General features: G+C 46.6%; 1 protein-coding gene across 6 annotated transcripts in view; it reads right to left on the reverse strand.

Annotated features, from left to right (window-relative positions):
• Positions 1-20,756, reverse strand: part of LOC135919771 (uncharacterized) — a 111,167-nt gene that overhangs the window by 34,221 nt on the left and 56,190 nt on the right. For 3 of the 6 annotated variants that reach the window (XM_070526012.1, XM_070526011.1, XM_070526013.1), the window contains 4 exons: positions 20,077-20,147; positions 16,838-16,964; positions 8,482-8,558; positions 1,257-1,383 (listed from right to left, as the gene is read on the reverse strand). In XM_070526012.1, the coding sequence (XP_070382113.1) occupies positions 1,257-1,383; positions 8,482-8,558; positions 16,838-16,964; positions 20,077-20,147 (402 nt within the window). The remainder of the gene's footprint in view (positions 1-1,256; positions 1,384-8,481; positions 8,559-16,837; positions 16,965-20,076; positions 20,148-20,756) is intronic. The other 3 variants (XM_070526015.1, XM_070526016.1, XM_070526014.1) reach the window with 2 other exon arrangements.

A 20,756-nucleotide genomic window follows, 5' to 3' on the forward strand; every position in this document is an offset into this window, starting at 1 on the left:
CCCTGAAACTGTCGAGACATTGTGGTATATGTTCGGCCTATGAACTCAAAGCTCGCCCAACAAAACAGTGACGCCTGTCATTTACCGTTTGTTCATGGCGGACACACGCACACAAATCTAAATATCAGGGAAACGAAGAAGAGCCATTTCTCAAGCGTCCCGGCCAACCTGCCACCACCGGTTTTGTCGCTCTAGAGCAAGTTTCTTTTTTTTTAGCACACGCTACATTCCCTGGGTAAACTTAGATTCACTGTTTCATTTTGTGAGCCTTTGTTTAAATTAACATCTTGCGCCTCACTATCAATATGAATTAAATATGCTGGAGTAAGTAAACAGGCAAGAGCCTTCAACTGTGCCGCATATTGCAGCGTGTTAACAGCATGGAACATCGGCCGAGTTGTTATGGCTTCATCATTGCGCCCTTTGCTGTTCCCCTCCTTAATGACACAGTTTCATACGATAACCAGTGACCGATAACTCTGGCGCTAGTTTCTATGGGAGCATGGGAATTCTGGGAGGTACACGGATTTGCCTTAACTTCCCGCTTCTGGCTTTCAACGGCATAGTAACTTTGTAAACTGGTTATTTTCAACATTGTCCTGCGTGATGAATAAATAATATTAAAATTGACCGACGGCAGGATTCGAACACAGGACCTCTAAGCACATGGGTCCAATATTGAAACTCTTACGCCACGGACGCATGTATCGACAAGCAATGTGAAACGCCTTTATTTAATTATTGCAGGCAAGCCAGTGCCTTGAGACGCTTGGCGCATTTCGATTTGGCCACCTCGCCAAGCTCAGTCGTTTCCATTAGTACCGATTGTACGTATTTGCTCCGTCTTCCTCACTTCGAAGTGCATAGGTTGCTCTGAAATTTACGATAATGAAGGCAGACAAAGCCTAATAAACGGCTCCGCAACAACGTGTGGATAATCAGACAAATCTATGTACTTCCCATCATTCCGATGATGGCTCAACGATTGATGTGTCCGAGTACTCTAAAGTATTCTTTAGAAAACCGTATGCTTTCTGCTCTGTCAGTGTCGAGTCGTTCTCTTGCAAGAAGGAAGTATGTTAATGCCAGCTCCGCCTGCCGAATGCTCAAAACTGCTGATGCAGTTCCCGTTTCAGACATCAGAGCTTGCGCTCCCCTTGAACATTTAGAGGGGGCAGGCACAGTTGACCTCCGGTAAGCATTCTCTGTAGTCTCCGAGTTGTTTAGCAATGAAACGTTCGTTAATGTCGCCTTACCTGGCTCCGTATTGTAAGCTTGCTGATGCCTCCACCATTCCAGTGCAGCTTGTGCTGGGCTTTTTGTGATCGATGCTGCTTGTGGGCCCCAGGTGCAGGTGACTAGGGCCACCACTGGAATAGACACCTGTATGTTATCAAAGAACACAAAAAGTGTTAATTCCCAGCTCTGCAAGGCCAGTTCATAAGAAATGACTTTTTTTTTTATCGTCGAGCCAAAACCATTTAGTGGTAGAAGAATCCTATTACAGTGCTTGCATATGCGGTGCAATTTTCTTTATGAAACTCGGTATTGAATGCATGCAAGACTTCGTGGCCATAAGGCAGCTGACCACGCAAGATTCTGCAATGTTGGCATCTTCGGAAGATTATTACGCTCCATTACATACCTCGGGCAGAACAAGATATTGTTCTAAGCGAAAATGAACGTTTTCATTTCTTCAGCGCATAAACCTTGACCCAATATATTTGCTACATCATCAAATAATATGCGAATCAGATGCTTCACAATGTTTTTGCTCTTTTTCATCTATTACGAGCAGCAGACATAGCCCGTTGTAGACGTAGACAAAGAAAAAATGAGAGGATGTATTTCAGACGATGTACTACAAATTTTTCTTCGAAACCTGTGCAACCTCTGCAGAATTTGTTTAACTGCTATGATTCATACATGCGTCTGTCAACGACGTACTTCCATATCAGAAGCCGGTATCCGAATCACATTTGAGGACTCCTCTAGATGAAGTTCTTAAGGAAATACCGCCTACAAGCTACGCATTTTTATGAGCTCCTTACGAAAAAAAATTGCTGTGGCTTAGCTAAGGTTAAGCCCAGGATGCGAAGCATACTAGCCTTTATTTTAACGCGACAGCGCTAACCCTTTCAGGCGCCACTTGCAGTTATGCATAGAAAAAAATCGTTTTATATATAAACATTCTTTTTGGGACCTAAGAAACACAAAACCATCGAATTCATGAAAGTTATCAAGAAACTTTATTATTTCCAAAATCGTACACAATTGTGTACACAGCGCCTCGGTGGTCACAAAATTCACTTGTGGAATGCGAGGAAGCAATTTCTCTCTTTCGTCGGGCACAGTGGCACGGCGCATTTCATGCAGAATATCTGGGCGACTCGTGTGCACTTCTCGAGCTTGCACCTAATTCGCACCTTCAGGTCGCGGGATTCGGGCCAATGGTCAAAGGAGTCGTAGTGCGCATCGGTGCAAGGAAGCGATATTCTTGCTTTTTTGTCCTATCTTTGGTTGTGGTGCTTGTATCTCTGCAAGAGAAGGCCTTCTACGCTTTTTTCTCGGGTAGTACCGACTTAATTAATGCTTCGGTAGCTTGCAAGCGAAAATTCATCAAATATAGGAGTTAAGCTCTAGGCAGCGTTTGATTGTCGCGGTGGTAGTCCAGCAAATAATTGCAGGTACCTAGGTTCACAAAAGGAAAAAGCAGTCTCAGTGTCCACTTCTTCAGCTTGCGTTTCCCCTACATCAGCATCTTCCTCTTCTGTGAGGTTGGTCAACGCAGCTGCAACGCAGGCGTCGGTCGCTTCACACGTGGCTTCTTCTTCGTCACTTTCCCCGATGTCTGAAACATTTATCAGCAATGAGCTCCAAAAGCGTTTCAGCTGTCTTTTGGGTTTTCTTATGCTTGTTTGCACTGTAGAAAGAAGAACCACGAATGGCCAAAAAACCTGGAAAGAAAATCAAAGCAACTCTCAGCGTTCTTCATTTCTGCAGCGACCACGGCGCTTTGTATACAATCGTGTACACATGCGCGTGCGAGCGTTAGCGTTCGGTCATCTCCTCAGAATGGATGAAGTTATCACTCCTCGGTACTTCATATGATGCACAAGCGCGTCTAATTTTTTTCACTTGCCACAATAAGAAAAAGCGGCACTAAAAAATTAAGAACTTGACTCATCGCTCTTTGCTGCTCCAGCGTCCGCCATTTCTTGTTTTGATACGAACATCTTCACCGAAATGCGACAAATGGCGCCGAAAATGCATATGGTTGTCAGTTTAAAGTTTGGGAATGCGCTAAAGCCAACCTAATAGAAAATTGCGCGCCCTAAACATGAAAAAAAAAACCAGAAATACAATGTACACAATTGTGTACAAGGCGCCTTAAAGGGTTAAGGAGCTCGTGTCGCAGAAAAGCCGGTGTCGTCGGCGTCGGCTCAGGCGTGCGGCGCTTGCTCAGGCGCACATTTCTTTGTCGCGCCGAACGCTGCGTTGCTCGACGCTCACCGCGTCCGATGCGGGTCGCGTAGTCGCTGCGCCGTAGCAAAGCCACCTAGAAACAGTCTGTAGCACGCCGCAACCTTCGCTTCTCATTCCAACGAGCAGCTCTGTCTCCATGAGGCATCTCACCTCGTGAGCGTCTAGCAGAGGCAAGCCCAGCTGCTTATAAACCGCCGAGACGCCGCGAGCGACGGCGCGAGTTGGAGCCCCGTTTCTCCTCTGTCGTGACGTCATGGTGTCACGTGGTCAGCCTTGAAGGCGACGGCGCGAGCAACGGCGCGAGTTGGAGCCCCGTTTCTCTACTGCCGTGACGTCACGGTGTCACGTGGTATTGAAGGCGACACCGCCGCGCCTGAGGAGCTGGGTTGAGCTCTAGTAATATGCTTCGCTTAAAAAAATTTCCCATGCTACTGGAATCTCGAGTATATGCAAGTATGATATGGCTTGCAGAAAGGAAGACTGGTTGAAGTAATTACGACGTTTACTCACAACCACTTTAGCCCTCATAACCATGCGCGGCGGCTCAAGCGATGCTGCCGACCTTGCCACGTAGCGGCACGCCATCTTTTGGAGGCGGCGCCAAATCCGCGCCACGTAATTTACGTGCCTCTGTCTTTGAGCACACTGGTAACCATATCTCAGGACCGAAAGTGAGTTATTTGTATGGGGTGCTGTATTTCTGTTTTGAACGTCGCTATTCGAACTGACCAAGTAAACTTCAGCGTACAAGAAATTGCAGCTTGAGTGATGTAAGCAGGCAAGAGTAAGAAATAGGAGTGAGTGATGGAAAACTTTATTCAAGACGTTTGGCGAATTTTGCGGAGTGGAGCTATGACCACCCCAATCCAGGTGATGGCCCGGGGCGTTTGACACGGGTGGTATCCTCGGCGTGCCGGACGCCCCTAAGTTGATCGGCGAGGTCGTGGCTGAGTAGCTCGACCTCCCATAGCGCCCAGTGGTTCGAGACTGGCATGTGTACCCCTTTCACCTGAGACCCTTTACGCTCGCTGCCGTTGGAGTCGGAAGAAAAATATCTTCAACTTCTTCGCGCAGTAACTAGCAGTGTTGCGGTCCTGTACAGGGAGTTGAAGGCAGGAGGCTGCATTTTCTTAATTGTGACTGGTTCCTCGGATGATATCGTTTTGATCTCCCAACGATGCCCATTTGTTCTCGTTTTGTTCTCGCCCCATTCACCTCCCATTCTCGTCTTGATTTCCTGGATAACGGCACCCGAGTTTTGCTCAACGTCTCCAGAAGGTTGCCGAGAACTGGAGATGCATGTATTGTGTGCTTGTGTGCGTTTGTGCTGGTGCGCGCATGTGCGCGCGTGTGCGTGTTTGCGCGTGTGTGCGTGTAGGAAAAGATGAAGAGAGGATAGGAGAAGGCGGGAGGGGCCAAGCCTAGTTGCTCGGGTACGCGGTGTCGCAACACACCAAACGCCTTGCTGATGCAAACACCCCTGCGCCGCTACGTGTATTTCATGTTTCAAGCGGCTCTCATTCCATACATCCCTGTGTAGGCCATGGACAGACTATACGACAACGTTAAAATCTGGCAGATCCTACGCCCTGTGGGGGTCGATGTTATGCGAAGCAGTGTGCGTGTAGCCTACAAAGTTGATGAATCGACTGTGAGAGCACTGAGATGTAGGCAGATGTTTGATGACCTATATGACACACATGTCACGAATTTCACTCATGGCATGACCAATCAATTACAGGAGAGCTGTTAAGCGCTAGTTCCCCTAGGATCGTGTCCGCATGGAAACAAAATCCCGGAGACCCGCAGCGGAGTTTAAGCAGGCGTTAAGGACTCTCCACACGTGGGCCGATCCCGAAGATAGTGCAATGCCGGGTCAACCCGCTGCAGCGGTGCAGTTCGCCATTAAGAGACCCACATACACAGCCGCCTTGGTCATCCTTCACAGATTGGATAGGCAGCGAGTTTTTATGTTCGTCATGCACTCTAATACTATACCAATTTTGGTACGTACCATAACGTTCATAACGTACATGACACGCAAATCATGAATCTCCTGTTATGACCCGTCATTTCTGTTCGTGATACAGTCTTGACATACTATACCAATTATTGGAGATACCAAGTGAACGAAACGACCATGAGAGCACCAAGATGTAGGAGGCTGCTTCATGACCTACATGACACTCGTGTCATGATATCCAAATTATGCCCTATTATTGATGTTGCTGATATGTTCTAGTCATATTATGCCAATTTTCGTGCCCACCAAGTTAACGAAACGACCTGAGAGCACTAAGACATAGGCGGCTGTGTGATGACTTACGTTAGACGCATGGCATGATATTCATGTCACGACCGATTATTTATGTTCGTCATACACTCTTTCATACTATGCGCATTTTTAGTTGGCGAAGCGACCATCAGACCTTCAAGGCGTTTTGACAGACAGACAGACATACAGAGACAGATTATATATATATATATATATATATATATATATATATATATATATATATATATATATATATATATATATATATATACTGTTAGAGTAAGCAAAGTTTTACCAAAACATGCTTTGCATTTAAAACATCAGTGAATGCGCATATGTAAGAGTCGTTTAGGAGTGCTTATATTAGCTTGGAAAGCAACGAAGAAGTGATAATTTGCGAGGCAATGACACCTAACTGTGCAACAGAGAGCATAAATGTACGTTAAAGTGGACACACTATAGTTCCGTATGCAAGTATTCTATAGTCGCATACAACTTTAGAAAAAAGGGGGTGTTTAATCCTCCGAGGCGGGTGCACACGAGCATCCACCAATGGGCGCGCACTCTGGACCAACGTCATGCGCCGGACGGCCGGTGACTTCGCCGCTTCGGTCATCTGGGCGGGGCCTCCCCTTTTTTCTAAAGTTGTATCCGACTATAGCTAGGGACACATATCTCTTAACTTTCCAGAAATTGCGCGGTGGTGGTAAAAATTTCATTAACAACCTGGCAAATTCGTGGCCTGGGCCTAGGCCGCCCCCAAAGAGGTCCAGAGATCCTGTCTTCTCGCCGCCTCATGGCCTTGCTGGATGGCCCATAGTTGATTTTCGAGGTTTGAGCTGCGCAACGCGGCCGTCCATCGCGCCGCAGCTTCATCTGGGGAAACTGTTTTTTCTTTGCATATAACCTCATATTCCCAGAGAATGTGCTTAAGAGATGCGTGAGCCCTGCTGCATAGTTTGCAGTTATCATCTGAGTAGATGTCCGGATATATCCGCCTGAGATGGACGGTGTTGGGGAAGGTCTTTGTTTGTAGCTGCCTCCAGTCTACCGCTTGGGCCCTGTCGAGTTTGGGGTTAGGGGGCGGATAAAACCGCCTTGAGTTTTGACAAACATTTGTAATATCACAGTGAAATTTTCAAAAAAGGAAATCGCTAGATTTAGTAGCAATAATTACGGTGGAAGCTTCCTCATGACGACCAACGATGATAGGGCAGCTAGCATTAAGCCAATGTAGGACAGACCGTAAAACTGAATACACGTTCATTTAGAATGTGAAAGGGAGGGGAGAGTCTAGTAAGAACGCTAATCGCGTCTTCGCATACCATAAAAAAATTTAAATAGACACGGTCTGCCAACCTCCGGTACTAAAGATTTCAGTTTTAGCATCTCTGAATTTTATTGAACTATAGTATTGTTGCATACGGGAATATTTAAGGCAAATTCATTTTCGAACATTTGTACTTGTATGAGTAGCACCGTTAAAATCAGCACTAGTATTAGATCAGTGAAAGAGGTTGCACAGGTACTGGGAGAACGAAAAATGCCTGAAGTAAGCAAACAATGCTAATCATCTTACAAAAAAGAACGTATTTATTTTGGGAAGCAGTGGTGTCTTCATGTCGTGGACTTTCTTGATAGCAAAGCGCTACAATTTCGAGGTAGTGGTACACTTATAAGAGGCCGCTGAGTACTGTTCTTGTTAATATGGGCATAGGGTTAGAGGCTGTTAAAGTTTCAGAAGCCTATAGTTGGGTTAGTTTAGGTATATTCATGGTCTCAGAGCTTATTTAGCTTGCCCTATATTTTAAATCCCATTTCGCGACATTTTCATTAAAATTTCAAAGTTGTATATTTCTTTGTTCCTCGGCTTGTTAGAACCTAGAGCTTCAATATAAATTTTCTTGGGTAGCCCCCAATCATATGCCGTAGTTTTCGCAGTCAGCCGTAGCGGGATACGTCGGTTGTTTGTAGCATGCTAAACTTGAGCGATTCTTCCGTGTAGTACCGTTCTGCTCCTCCGGTGTAGCCATCTGAAACACCGCCCTAAGTGCACACCTTACTCTGTATTTGTGCCAACACATCATTAAACTGCAATTCTGGGATAATATGGGCCGAAATCTTTGGAATAATCTGGTCAAGTGGGGCTCGTCAACGTGCGCCCAATGTACTGTACACAGGTGTTTGTATTTTGCCGCGATCGAAATGCAGCCGCCGCACTCACCACATTACCCATTGACGCTGTGCTTAGGCGCGCAATGGCAAAGTCACTAAGCAACCCCGGTGGGTATCTAAGCAATATCTTTGTCAACAAAATTCAACAGGTTTAGGAGAAAAATTATGGCGCGAGCACGACGAACACACAGAGTCTGCTTGACAAATACAAATTGAGAAGAAAGGTGAAGCGCCGATTTCAAATGCTACTGAATCGATGACTGCGTAGAATGTACAGTCTCGGCTTTTGCCGCGATCTCCTGGGAGCGTGCCTTTGCACTTCACTGATGTGAGAATAAATGCATTCGAACATAGGTTCTATATGAATTCGCACGCATTTGCACAAATTTCTTACTAAGGAGAGTGATAAGGTGCCTCCTGCGGAAACCGACTTGGCGGCTTTAGTGAAGCGCGTCTTCATGCGCAATAAGTTCACCACTGCCACGGTGGACGTAGGACATCTCTCCTATATTTGTTGCAAAGGCGAATGGCCATCGCCTACGTACCGTCGAGGCTGTACGTCTGGTTGGTTATCGGCCTGTGCTGCGCGTTCAGCTGGCAACGCCAGGCGTCGTCAAAACAGCTGCAAATTAAAAGAAGTATTGGTATGAGATACTTACAGCTGTTACAAAAAGTTGAAATTATCTTTTATTACAAGGAAGTACCGAGAAACGAAAGCTCTGTTTGGTAATCAAGCTGGTTCCAATGTTTTGATCTCACTGCGAGCCCTTACAACGGGTCAGCCGGATGCCTAGGTGACGGACAGGATCCGCATCATCGAGGCACTATAAGTAGCCAATTGATACTTTTTGGCCCCGTAATCTAGGCGTGTTCCAATTAGGCATTTGTAAAAGTTTGAGGAAGGTCTTGTCACTATACCCCACGTTGTTTGCGACAGAATGTTAGGAATATTCATTGTTTTTTTTTTGGGGGGGGGGGCATTTCTGTTCAAGGTACTTAAGGACTGAGTGCCTAACTGTGATATAGAGCAGAGAACTCTTGCTGCGTCGGCGGTATCCACAGTAGATTTTCTCTTCCCTTAATCTTGCCCCTCCCCCTTTTCCCTTTCGCAAGTTAAGGGTAGCCAAACGGGCTCATTGTAGGGTAACCTCAATGCCTATCATTTACCATATCTTTTTCTCAGGCGCAGAATAAAGGTGTACTTCGTGCCTAAAATGCTGCCTTAAAATTTAGTGCACTATTCACAGGTAAGTGTTGCTCATGCACCTCAATATGCGAGACTGGAACGACGCCTCTATTTCTTGCAAGAAGGAAGGAGGGGCTTCTCAATAAATGTGGCCTAAATCAATTCTGTGCTGAAGTTGGCGCTTTGGTCAAGCCAATTTCAGCTTGTCTTTCGTAGAATGCAAGGCCACATGAGTTAAATAGAATCGGCAAGCCATCAACATAAATGGATTAAAGCATACGTTGTGGAATAAATGAATGTGCTAAATTCATTTTTCACAACAACAATGATACAAATAAGTCGCCCACACCCTGGTAACCCAGTATTCTCGATGAAAGACCTGTACGGAATATTACCAGCACTAATATTCTACGTTAGGTTTGATAAATAACTTTCTACTACATTAAGCATGTTGCCTCGAAATGCCCGTTTCCGAGATCTGTCGCAAAACTTCCGTAGGGCCACGTGGGGCGTCAAGCGTTTGTGACATCAAGAAACACTGACAGAAAGAACCGTCTTTAAGCAAAAGCTTTACTGATGTAAGACATAATCCGCATGAGGTGGTCAGTTGTAGGTCGGCTGTCTTTAAAGCATCGTTCATAAACGTCAAGTAGTACGTTTCGTTCAAGAAAGTAATAGCCCACGATTAATCCTCTTTTGTAATAGATTAAACGAGCAGTTTCATGACGCCATAGGCCACTAACTTGCCATAGAAGATGTATCCTAGCCCTGTTTCAAGATGGAGACATAAATAACCTTATTCAGTGCTATGTAAATTTATATTGTTGCCCACATCGTGTTCAAAACTGGTGATAGAGCAACTTGCGTATCAGCCTGAATGTGTTTTATTATTGCGTACATAGTCTGACCATTTCCCGGAGCAGACATCTCACGAGGTATTTAGGACGTTCCACTCTAGGTAGGGCATGAGTGTATATAATGTTATGTTGATGTCTTTCGTGGAGAATGCTTTACCTCAAGCAGAAAAATTTCGGCTCTTTCTCAATAAAGAGGCAGCCACAGGAGAAAAAATTACAGTGAGAGAGAGAGAGCAAATGATAAAGGAAAGGTAGGGAGGTTAACCAGGACGGAGCCCGGTTGGCTACCCTACACTGGGGAAAGGGAAAAGGGGACTGAAAGATTAAAAGAAGAAGAGAAAGTCCACTGGGGATATCGTTCGGTCACTCAGTCCGGGTCACAGACGCCGACTCAGTCCAGTTGCCTTCAAATATCGCAGCAGAGCTTTTGTGGCCTTTCGTAGCTGCGATATGTGAGGCCATGGTCCCAAGATCTTCTTCAAGGTGAACGGTGTGCTGTCTAGCTGATTGAGAGCTGTGCAGAGGTCATGTCTTTCGTTTTGAAAAGATGGGCAGTAGCACAGTAGATGTTCTATAGTTTCCTCGGCACCGCAGGCATTACAGTCGGCGCTATCAGTCATTCCAATCAAAAACGTATACGCATTGGTGAATGCGACGCCCAAGCGTAAGCGGCACAGCATTGTTGCCTCACTTCGCTGAAGTCCTGGTAACAGCCGCAGTTGCATAGAGGGGTCGAGGGAATGCAATCGTTCTTGGGTGAATTCAGGTGTATGCCACTTCTCTAATGTCATACGGTGTGCTACCTTGCTTAGGTGGTGGGCTGCGTCGGTCCGCGATAAAGGTACAGAAACAAGGGTTGCTCCTTCGTGGGCTTTCCTAGCAGCTTCGTCAGCGAGGTCGTTGCCGGAGATACCGCAATGGCCGGGCTGCCACTGAAACACGACGTCGTGTCCTTTCGCTATCATACAATGGTGCATTTCTCGTATCTCCGACACTAGTTGTTCACACGACCCGCGACGAAGAGATGACAGAAGACATTGTAAGGCCGCCTTCGAATCGCAGAATATTGCCCACCGATTAGCGGGTTGGTTGTTAATGTAATCAACGGCACCTCGGAGGGCAACAAGCTCCGATCCGGTCGATGTTGTCATGTGAGAAATCTTGTATTGGATGCTAATTGATGGTGATGGTATAACCACTGCGCCGGTGGAGCTGGTCTGAGTGGAAGAGCCATCCGTATATATGTGGACTCGGTCAAAATAGAAAGTGTTCAAACAATCCAGAGCTGCTTGCTTCAGGGCCAAGGTAGGCAGGTCGGTCTTCTTTCTTATTCCTGGTACCGTGAGACGCACTTCAGGTTGTTCTAAACACCACAAAGCTGAGGTTGAACGTGCTGAGGGTGTGCAGCCCGATGGTAGACAGGCACGATGGATGCTGACCTCCTTGGAGAAGGACGCCTGCGGTCGTCGTTCTGGCAGGCAGGCAAGAGAGCTTGATTGTATGCGTGAAACATGACGAACATGGGCCCTAAGCGTGTCGATGCTAATGTAAGTCATGATCGGATGGTCTCGAGCCAATATAATGTTTCCTGCTGTTGAGGCGCTTCGCGGAAGTCCTAGGCAAACACGTAGTGCCTGGGCTTGCACGCTCTGTAGCCCTCGAAGATTTGACTTTCATGTTTTAGCAAGCACGGGAGAACTGTAACGTAGCAATCCGATAAAAAGTGCTCAATATAACTGTAGCATGGAGCCCACTGACGATCCCCATGTTTTCCCGGCGATAAACTTGAAGACATGAACAATAGATGTGAGCTTCTTCTTCAAATGGGCAACGTGAGGGCTCCAAGAGAGGTCCCGGTCCACAATGACACCCAAAAACCGATGATTTCTCTTGTAGGAGATAGGCTGGCCATTAATGCATACTGGATAACGAGACATTGGTTTTCGTGTAAAAGCGACTAACGCACATTTTTCTGTTGAGATGGTAAGGCCTTGTGCGTGAAGATAGTGAGATGCCTGTGTTGCTGCTTTCTGCAGCCTGGCGCGAACCTGCAGACGAGTGACCGCTGATGACCAGATGCAGATGTCGTCGGCGTAGATTGAGACACTCACTGTTTCCGGTAGGGATTCGGCCAGCCCAAGAAGCGCGAGGTTGAAAAGAATAGGGCTTAGAACCCCACCTTGGGGAACTCCTCGGCATATGTAGTGGTCGGTAGTTGGACCATCTTCCGTACGTACGAACAAGGACCTTTGTGTCAAGTAGTTTCTCAGCCATCGATATACTCGCCCTCCTAGTTCAATTGTCAAAAGTGCGTCTAGAATGGGTTGATGGGAAACGTTGTCGCATGCGCCTTTCACGTCCAGAAAGAGCGCTACTGATAATCGTTTCCATGATTTTTGCTGTTCTACAGATGACACTAGATCGATGACACTGTCAATCGATGAACGGCCTCGTCGAAATCCCGCCATAGAATCAGGGTAAATCTTGTGGTGTTCTAGGTACCATTCGAGACGCATGAGGATCATGCGTTCCATGAGTTTCCCGACGCAGCTAGCAAGTGCTATAGGCCGATACGATGCCAGTTCGAGCGGCGACTTTCCTGCTTTTAGTAGCGGTACCAGGCGGCTGCGTTTCCACTGCTGTGGGACGACACCATCTTGCCACGAACTATTAAAAAGGCTGAGGAGTTCTCTTCGTGCTTCTCGGCCTAGGTGGCGCAAAGCAGTATATGTTATGCCATCGGGCCCTGGTGAAGACGAACACCTACAGAGCGCCATAGCAGCTTCTAACTCTTCCATAGAGAAGGGAGCCTCCATACTGGTATCTCGTGGACCGGGGATGTCGCTTAAAGCCATCGCAGGGACTAAAACTGTGCCGCCGGTGATTTGCCCGCAAAATTCCTCTGCAACGTCTATCTCACGGCGGTTTTGATAGAGAGCAAGGGCGTTAAAAGGGTGTCGTTGCTGGGGTCTTGAGCAAAGACCCCGTAAGGTACGCCACACACGGGACAATGGCTTGCGGGGGTCTAGTGACTCGCAAAAGCATTTCCATCTTTGATCCGCTAGCGTATCCATTCGGCGTGTTATCTTCTTTTGCATTCGCCGAGCTTCTCTGAGGTCAAGAATTGACTTTGTGCGCCTGTACCTCCTTTCAGCACGGCGACGTATTGTACGAAGCCTTTCCAATTCAATGTCATTCTCTGTACGCTTTTTCGAATGTGTGAAGCAACGCGTGCAATCTTGCATTGCGTCTGCAATTATATCTTCTAATCTGCGTGCGACATGTTTCTTGCAGATGTGTTCTACTCGATCTTGAAAGATTGACCAATCGATTTGGCGAGATACATCCGGTAATGCGGCGTCTAGACCATTGATTCTCACATAGGTCGGAATGTGATCACTTCCATGGGTTTCAATATCAGTGAACCACTGCACGCTCGAAGTCAGGCAACGTGACACCAAAGTCAAGTCAAGGCAGCTACTGTACGTTGTTCCTCGCAGAAATGTCGGACTTCCGTCATTTAGAAGACACAGGTTGTGGCCTGATGCAAAGGATATTAGTGACCTGCCCCTCGAATTTATCCTGGAGCTTCCCCATATATGGTGGTGAGCGTTGAAGTCCCCAGTTATTATCCAAGGACCGGGAGTAGTAGCCATAATATGTTCTAGTCTTTTGCTGTCAAACTGACTTGTTGGGGATAGGTAGACGCCAATAATAGTAAAAGACAGTCTCTTCTTTTTCACACTAACACAGACGTATTGGTTACCGTCGTGTGGCGCTACGGGTTGCGAAAAATACGTTAGGTCCTTGCGAATGTAAACCAGAACCTTACTACTACGGACACACGTTGTTGAAACAAAAGGTTCATACCCTGATAGTCTTATGGAAGCTGATAAGTTCGGTTCACAGATCACCAGTATAGGAAAGTGGTAGTCAAACACGAACTGTCGAAAATCTGAAATACGTGACCTTAGGCCTCTCGCATTCCATTGGAATATGGAGGCACTTCTGACATCGTCCCGGAACGATCGCTGTTGCTGTCGATGAGCCATGGTTCTGGTGTAGAAGTTCTCAAGCACTGGACTTCTGAAGGCTCGCTAGCACCGGATTGATGGCATCCAGCACTTGCAACGCACTTCGAGCTGTTGGTGTCTGTATCTTGTCCAGAAGAACACGAATGGCACTCACCAGAGAGCTGATCATGCCAACAATTTGTTGATCTTGGTCCGTCAGTTTATCAGGAACAGTCGAAGTGTCCCTTGCCGTAGAAGTTTGATTTCGCTCAGTAGCAGCATGTAGCCTCGCGAGTGCAGGCCACGCGTCAGCAGCAGGGCTGGTGGTTGCATCTTTGTCCTTTGACCCGACTGCATTGGGCCTGGGCCGAAGAGTGGGTGGCAGTGCACGTGGCTGGCGCTCTGCAGAGGCTTTGGAGGTTCGTGATCGACGTCGGCGACGCGATCGTCGCCGCCTAATAGATATAGCTGCTTCTCGGTGAGATGAGTGGTCTGTAACCATTTTCTTCAATATTGCCATTTCCTTGCGAATAAAAGGGCATTCCTTCGAGGAGGCATCGTGAGGGCCGCTGCAGTTTGTGCACTTCAGCACACTGGCTTCGCACCTGTTGGTGGTGTGGGGCCCAGTGCAGCGAGAACAGACGGTAGTGTTCTTGCACACACTACTCACATGCCCAAACTTCATGCACTTCCAGCACTGCAGTGGTTTTGGTACGAAGGGGCGAACTGCGTGTCGGAAATGACCCACCTTTACATGCGAAGGTAGGGATTCGCCTTTGAATATGATTTTGACACACCGCGACGTGCCGAGACGAAACGCGTTTGTGATGATGGTGTTTTCGGTAGCTGGCTTAATTAAGATTGACAGATCGGAGTCGATGATGGTCTCATCGACATCGTAAATTACGCCACTACTGATTTGTTTGCCCAGCGGAATATGAGGGCGGACTTTCATCCCGTCAAGTTCCGTGACATTGCGCAAAGAATCCAACCCAGCCGCGTGCTCTACGTCAATCGCTAGGACGTTCTTACGGGCATTCACTCTGATATCTTTGATTTCATTCGGAACCAGTGCCTCTAGATGTGAAGACACGGCTTGCCTGTTGAGGCGTCTCAGGTTGTCTGAAGCGAGAACTGGCGTGAACAGGATGGTGAGCTCCTCGGTATTCCGCGAAGATCTCACGGTGGACTCACTCGAAGTCGAGGATGCGCTGAGAAACCTTCGTTTTGCTTTACGGCTCCGCACCAGCTCGAAGGCTTCGTCACTAGAATCTTCACCGCTGACATAGTATTGCATGGTGTCGTCGCTGTCAGTGTCGCTCTCGGTGCCGTTGCGCTTCCTGGAGGCAGCCGCCGCGGGCACTGCCGACTCCGGCGGACGCGCGTGAGACTCCATCTCCATCGCAGGTAAGGAGGAAATAGCAGTTCACTGGCAAAGTCTAAAAAAAAATCCACAAAATAAGTAGAGCTCGAAGACTCGGCGTTCTGCCTGAAAGGCACTTCGTCTTCTTCGTATTAAAAAACAATTACAGTGAGAACCACGGCAAAGGGGGCTATGTGCATTTTCGTCTCAATATACTATGTGGGATTCGGGAAGTTCATCTCTAAGGCTCGGAAACTGTTTCGCGAATTTGGTGGTTAGGAGGTATGCAAATGGAAGCGACTTTGACCAGCCTGTCGAGCAGCAGTTTTCGGACAGCAACAGTTTCAAAGGTCGTTCGGAGTTGTAATTGATGGCTGGGAATTTATTTGCTAATATAGCCGCACAACCCGACGAAGCGAGACCATCGTCGCGGCCTCTCTTAAAAATGACATTGCCTAGGAAAGTGTGTGTAGATATTACGTGTATTTCCTGAACAGACAGAGCTTTAAAGGATTGATAAATTATGGGCTCTTACGTGCCATAGGCACAATTTGATTATGAGGCGCGCCGTAGTAGGGAACTCGGTAATAATTTGGTCTACCAGGGGCTCCTTAACGTGCACCTAAATCTGAGCACACGGGTTTTTTCTCATTTCGCCCCTATCAAAATGCAGCCGCCGTGTTAAGAACTTAATCCCGCGATCTCGTGCTTAGCAGCCGAACACCATAGCCACTAAGCAAACACAGCGGTTCGCAGCACTTATGCACTAAGTTTCTAAATAAGTTGTTTGACATCATCTAAATTGTGTAGAAGTCTCTTTACATTCCTTTGCAATGTTAGTGTGTTCATATTGCAGAATACATTTGTGCTGCCTGTCCAATATAAGACTGCTAACTTAGCTTACAGAGTCCTTTTGGTTCTATGTGACGCAGGGTTACTGTGGGTTATATGGTTCGAAGTGAAACGGTGGTGCCGTTCGACTAGGAATCGTGTTCAGCGCCCTTCTTGAAAGCGGTGGTTTGGCAACGCCTCGCCTGGAGTGACAGTATCTTTAAATGCCACAAACCTAGAATTTGATGAGGTTTTGTTGGATGGTGGTGCAACGCTGGCTGCACCCGCCGAAGGGGCATGTTGCCCAACATTAGGCACATTCTTCGTGGGCAAGGCTGCTGCGGTACTGTCCCTTTATGCACCGCATCAGCATACCCTATGGTATGGAGAAATGAGCCGTCTTCTTGCGTCCTTGACGCGTATTCACGCGTCTTTGAAATGTCTTCACGCGTCTTTGAAACCTCTTAACGCGTCTTTGAAACCTCTTCACACGTCTCAGAAGTAGACGTTTTCTTTTGCTCTTACAGTTGTGATCTATTTTTCTATTTTCTATGTGGCATAAAATCGGGAGTGAGAGGCCCGGTCACCGTCGCAGTTCGCCCACTGGCTGGGTTGCTTTATGTCAAGAAATATTTTGAAATGGTGGCTCACCTCATGGTGTCTTTCGTAGTAGACGATAGTTTCTCGATGCCAGCTTGGCTCGTTCTGGGCCAGGCGTGATTGGCACTAGCAGTGGACACAACAGGTGCGTAGTTGGTGCTTCCACTGTCAGTGGCATCTGCACCGTCCGAGAAAACAGCAGAGGTGGTTACCCGTCGCTTTGCAGAGGTCATTCAAAGAGCATGAAAAATAAATGATGGCATGCAAAACGTTTTAGTTGGGCTTTAGGGATAGGGAAGGCTGGCTGCTGTGTTCGCGTGTGCAGTGCGCTTTTTCTATCCGGAATTCTGGAATTCGGAGCTCAGTGCACGAAAACAAATTCACATTGACGTAAAAGACAATCACATAGAAATTAATGGAATGTTAATTTTTCTAAAAATAAATACGCTGCAAACAATACAGCAGATTAGAACACGACCATTTTCAATGCGAAGGACGACAGCTCGTATTCTTTCACTGCGCTACAAAGGTCAAACCTACTTTTCCAATTTCAAGCAAGAGGTGTGTTCGATGCTTCATTAAGGTCGCAAAGAAACGTATGTTAATTTCAATAAGCAGGCTTTGGCACACGCCAAACTTCCCTTTACCAAGAAGGACGCCTCTCGTTATTGCAAAGCTGCTTAGTTAGCAACGCGCAAAAGGAAACTTCAGCTCAGAGGCTTCTGTCTAAGTGCGTGGGAGCAGGGATATTGTTTTTCTCGGTCCCGCTTGCACCAGATTTGATGCAGGCCATCGAATGTGAAAAACAAAGGATGAAATCTTGTAACTCCCATAAACTAACCTATTGTTGAGACGGTGAGTGTCTATACAAAAAGTATTGAATGCGCTAAAATTTGTAAAAAAAGAATATGAAGCTTGCAACTGTGTAATTGGGCCATAAAAACGATATGACAATTCTGGAGAGTAAATTGACTAATACCCGTAAATTGAGAAAAATGATACGCAGCGGTCTGAACTTAACCACAATGATGTAGCTAGGACTTTTGAAAAATGCCCGGAAACATTTGTCATTTCCGTAAATTCTAGATTCATAAAGCAAACTCGGCCTGCTATGCTTGTTTTAGGATGGGAGTTACTAAATTGTGTAAGTTGTGTTTCAAATTTTGGGGAACTTGCCAATTTCCGGGAATTCTGGCATACCATCCAGGCCCTAAATGCGTAATTCCCTTACTGCAGTCACTAGAACATTCTCAAATGGAACGAACATCATTCATGTCAGTCTAAGAGCTGTTACTAAAAGCCTTTTGGCATTTTACATGTTGAGCATGACAATTTCAAATGTTCGCCGAGCCGAAGCTTCCTATTAAAAAAAAAATTGTTTCGAAAGCATGGGTGCGGCAGAGAAAGGATGACTGCCGAATGGTGTCATGAACTCGGATGTTGGCACTTTACTATTGTACCCGATATCCACTACCTTATATAGATGAACGGGTTGTGTGCATGGGTGCAGCTGCAGGTTCTGCATACCGCCTATTCATTGTTTGCAGTAGACAGCCTGATCGGGTCGTGGACGATGAAAAGGTGACAGAACAAGTCTAAAAACTCCATTCATGCTTGAATAGCCAGGAAAACTGTCATGATAAGATAAACGCCAGCTTCAACCCATAGAGAACAATTCTTCAAGAGCCTGGCCATCCTATGCATACATTTACTTACGTCTGTAGCTGAAGTTCCTAGGAATGCATTTACAGTTAGCCATGCATGTTTAGCAACTAATTACAAACAAATATGGCTCTTATCCACTGCACGCCTTCGAAACCTTCCACACTGATTAAAATAGGCCACCCAATGCGTATATGTGAGGGTCGTGTTGCGGGCATAGGATAAGATGGGAATGACTTGCAGAATTACAAGTTGACAGGGCAGTATCGTTGGATAAAGTAACCGCTGCAATCTCGCCACACTCCGGTAAACATAACGACCGCGTGTTTTCCAGAATACTAATAAGGTGTGGCTGGGATTTCGTAAAGTAGACAGAGAGCTGTCTTAAAGTTCCTCTCACAAGGTTTGGCTGTTGTAAATACACAAGCACGGCTCGTAAATTAAAAGGTGTCTACCACGTGTGAAACGTATAAGCGGCTGCTTGGAAGGAAACAGTTGCAAAGAGTTGGCCACGTGCCCTTCTTCTGGAAGAGGTCGCGGAAGAGGTCGCGGAAGAGGTCGCTGAGCAAGAGGTCGCGGGATCGAGTCCCGGCGACGGAGATCCCATTCCGATGGGGGCGAAATGCGAAAACACCTGTGTACTTAGATTTAGGTTCACGTTAAAGAACCCCAGGTGGTCAAAATTTCCGTAGTCCTCCACTACGGCGTGCCTCATAATCACAAAGTGGCCTTGCCACGTAAAACGCCATAATTTTTGTTTTATCTGGAAGGAGCGCCGGTTTGAGAGAGCTGGTCAAAATCCCGCTAACAAATGTATATGTGTAATGCTAACTGCTTACAACAACACCGACTACTGCACGAGAATTAGGTTGATCATCCAACGACGGAATACCAACAAATAGATGTGTCGTACGAAAAAAAAAACCTATCGGAATATATAATAGAGCAGGGGCTCGTCACGTTAACATGACGTAGGCCCTTTGCGGAGAAGGCAAAGAAGCAACACCGCTTGAGGACAACATTCGAGGCAGAGAGGGAGATTGTCTGGAAGCAGTAACACTAGCCTGCTGACGGCACAGTAGCACGACAGCTCGATGTCATCTATCCTCTCCCATAACGAATGCACTTAAATAATTGTATTACCAAAACACTCCCTTGACGGCACATTGGCAATTTACTGCCTTTAATTTAAATTTGCAATGGCGCCCGGTAAGAGGCCCTTCAACGACAGGATCCTCAAGCAAGCATTTAACGTGAAGAATAAAACATGCGGTTGGCTTGCTACGCATTGGTAAGTTCGTTACTCTGGCCCCATTCCAACACGACATCCAAGACATATCGAGAAGCGTTCATTGCCTTTACGAATGAATTCATCGTGTTGAAAATGAATTGATTCGAAACTTGAGGCACGTAGAATACGCGTAGTGTTGACTCTGTTAGCACTCAGCTCATCCGCATGAATTTCACACTACGACTGCACATCAGCAACTTACTTGGGGACGCTAGTAAGGCGTCCGTATGACCTATAAATGCACCGCCATCAGGATCGATTGAAACGATGCCTCCTCTGTTAGATGTTAAGCATCTTCGCGAGTGGTGTCGATGGTTAAAGGCCATGCCATACGTACCATTGACGTCAGTGGCATTGGTCTGGCGCTTCAATGCCTTCAACGCGTCATTGATGTACTCGTCAATATACCTGAAATGAGACATACATATTGGCTTTGGCCGGTGCTCCTAGTTACGGCAGAATATACCCGGACATTGTTTTTGCCAAGCAGAATTTGGAACAAGGGAAGTGCTTCTTTGTTAATGAAGGTAAAACCTGTAATGTATCTTTTTATGAGAAGCATAACTTCCTGGATGGCATAGGTGAACGGCGCACTCTTAAATTGCGTAATTTCTTAAATCATGACATGAAGCGTGAAATATAGGAAAACAACGAATGATGCTAGAACCAAGACAGGAAGATGCTAAGTTGCAAGATTACGATATAATTATGTAGTGCCATCCCCTCCAAGGTGACCATTTTAGACTACCTGCGTATAGCTCTACGACGTCATGCGAGTCAACTGGAAAGCGCTAGTCATACCTATTGTGACAGGATGGCCACACCATGAGTAGCATGCGGAAAGGGTGGGTGAGAGCTTAAAATTATGCTTTGGGTAACGCAAGGTTATGTTAGGTTTGGCTGCATTATATTAGCTCTCGTACAAGGGCCGTGCCAGTCGGCCGAATCAGTCACCCAGCCGCGTCCGCAACAGCTGTGCCAGCGTGCGACCACGCATCTTAAGATTTGCAGTCGGCA

Source organism: Dermacentor albipictus, chromosome 9 (genome assembly GCF_038994185.2).
Source record: "Dermacentor albipictus isolate Rhodes 1998 colony chromosome 9, USDA_Dalb.pri_finalv2, whole genome shotgun sequence".
Lineage (NCBI taxonomy): Eukaryota > Metazoa > Arthropoda > Arachnida > Ixodida > Ixodidae > Dermacentor > Dermacentor albipictus.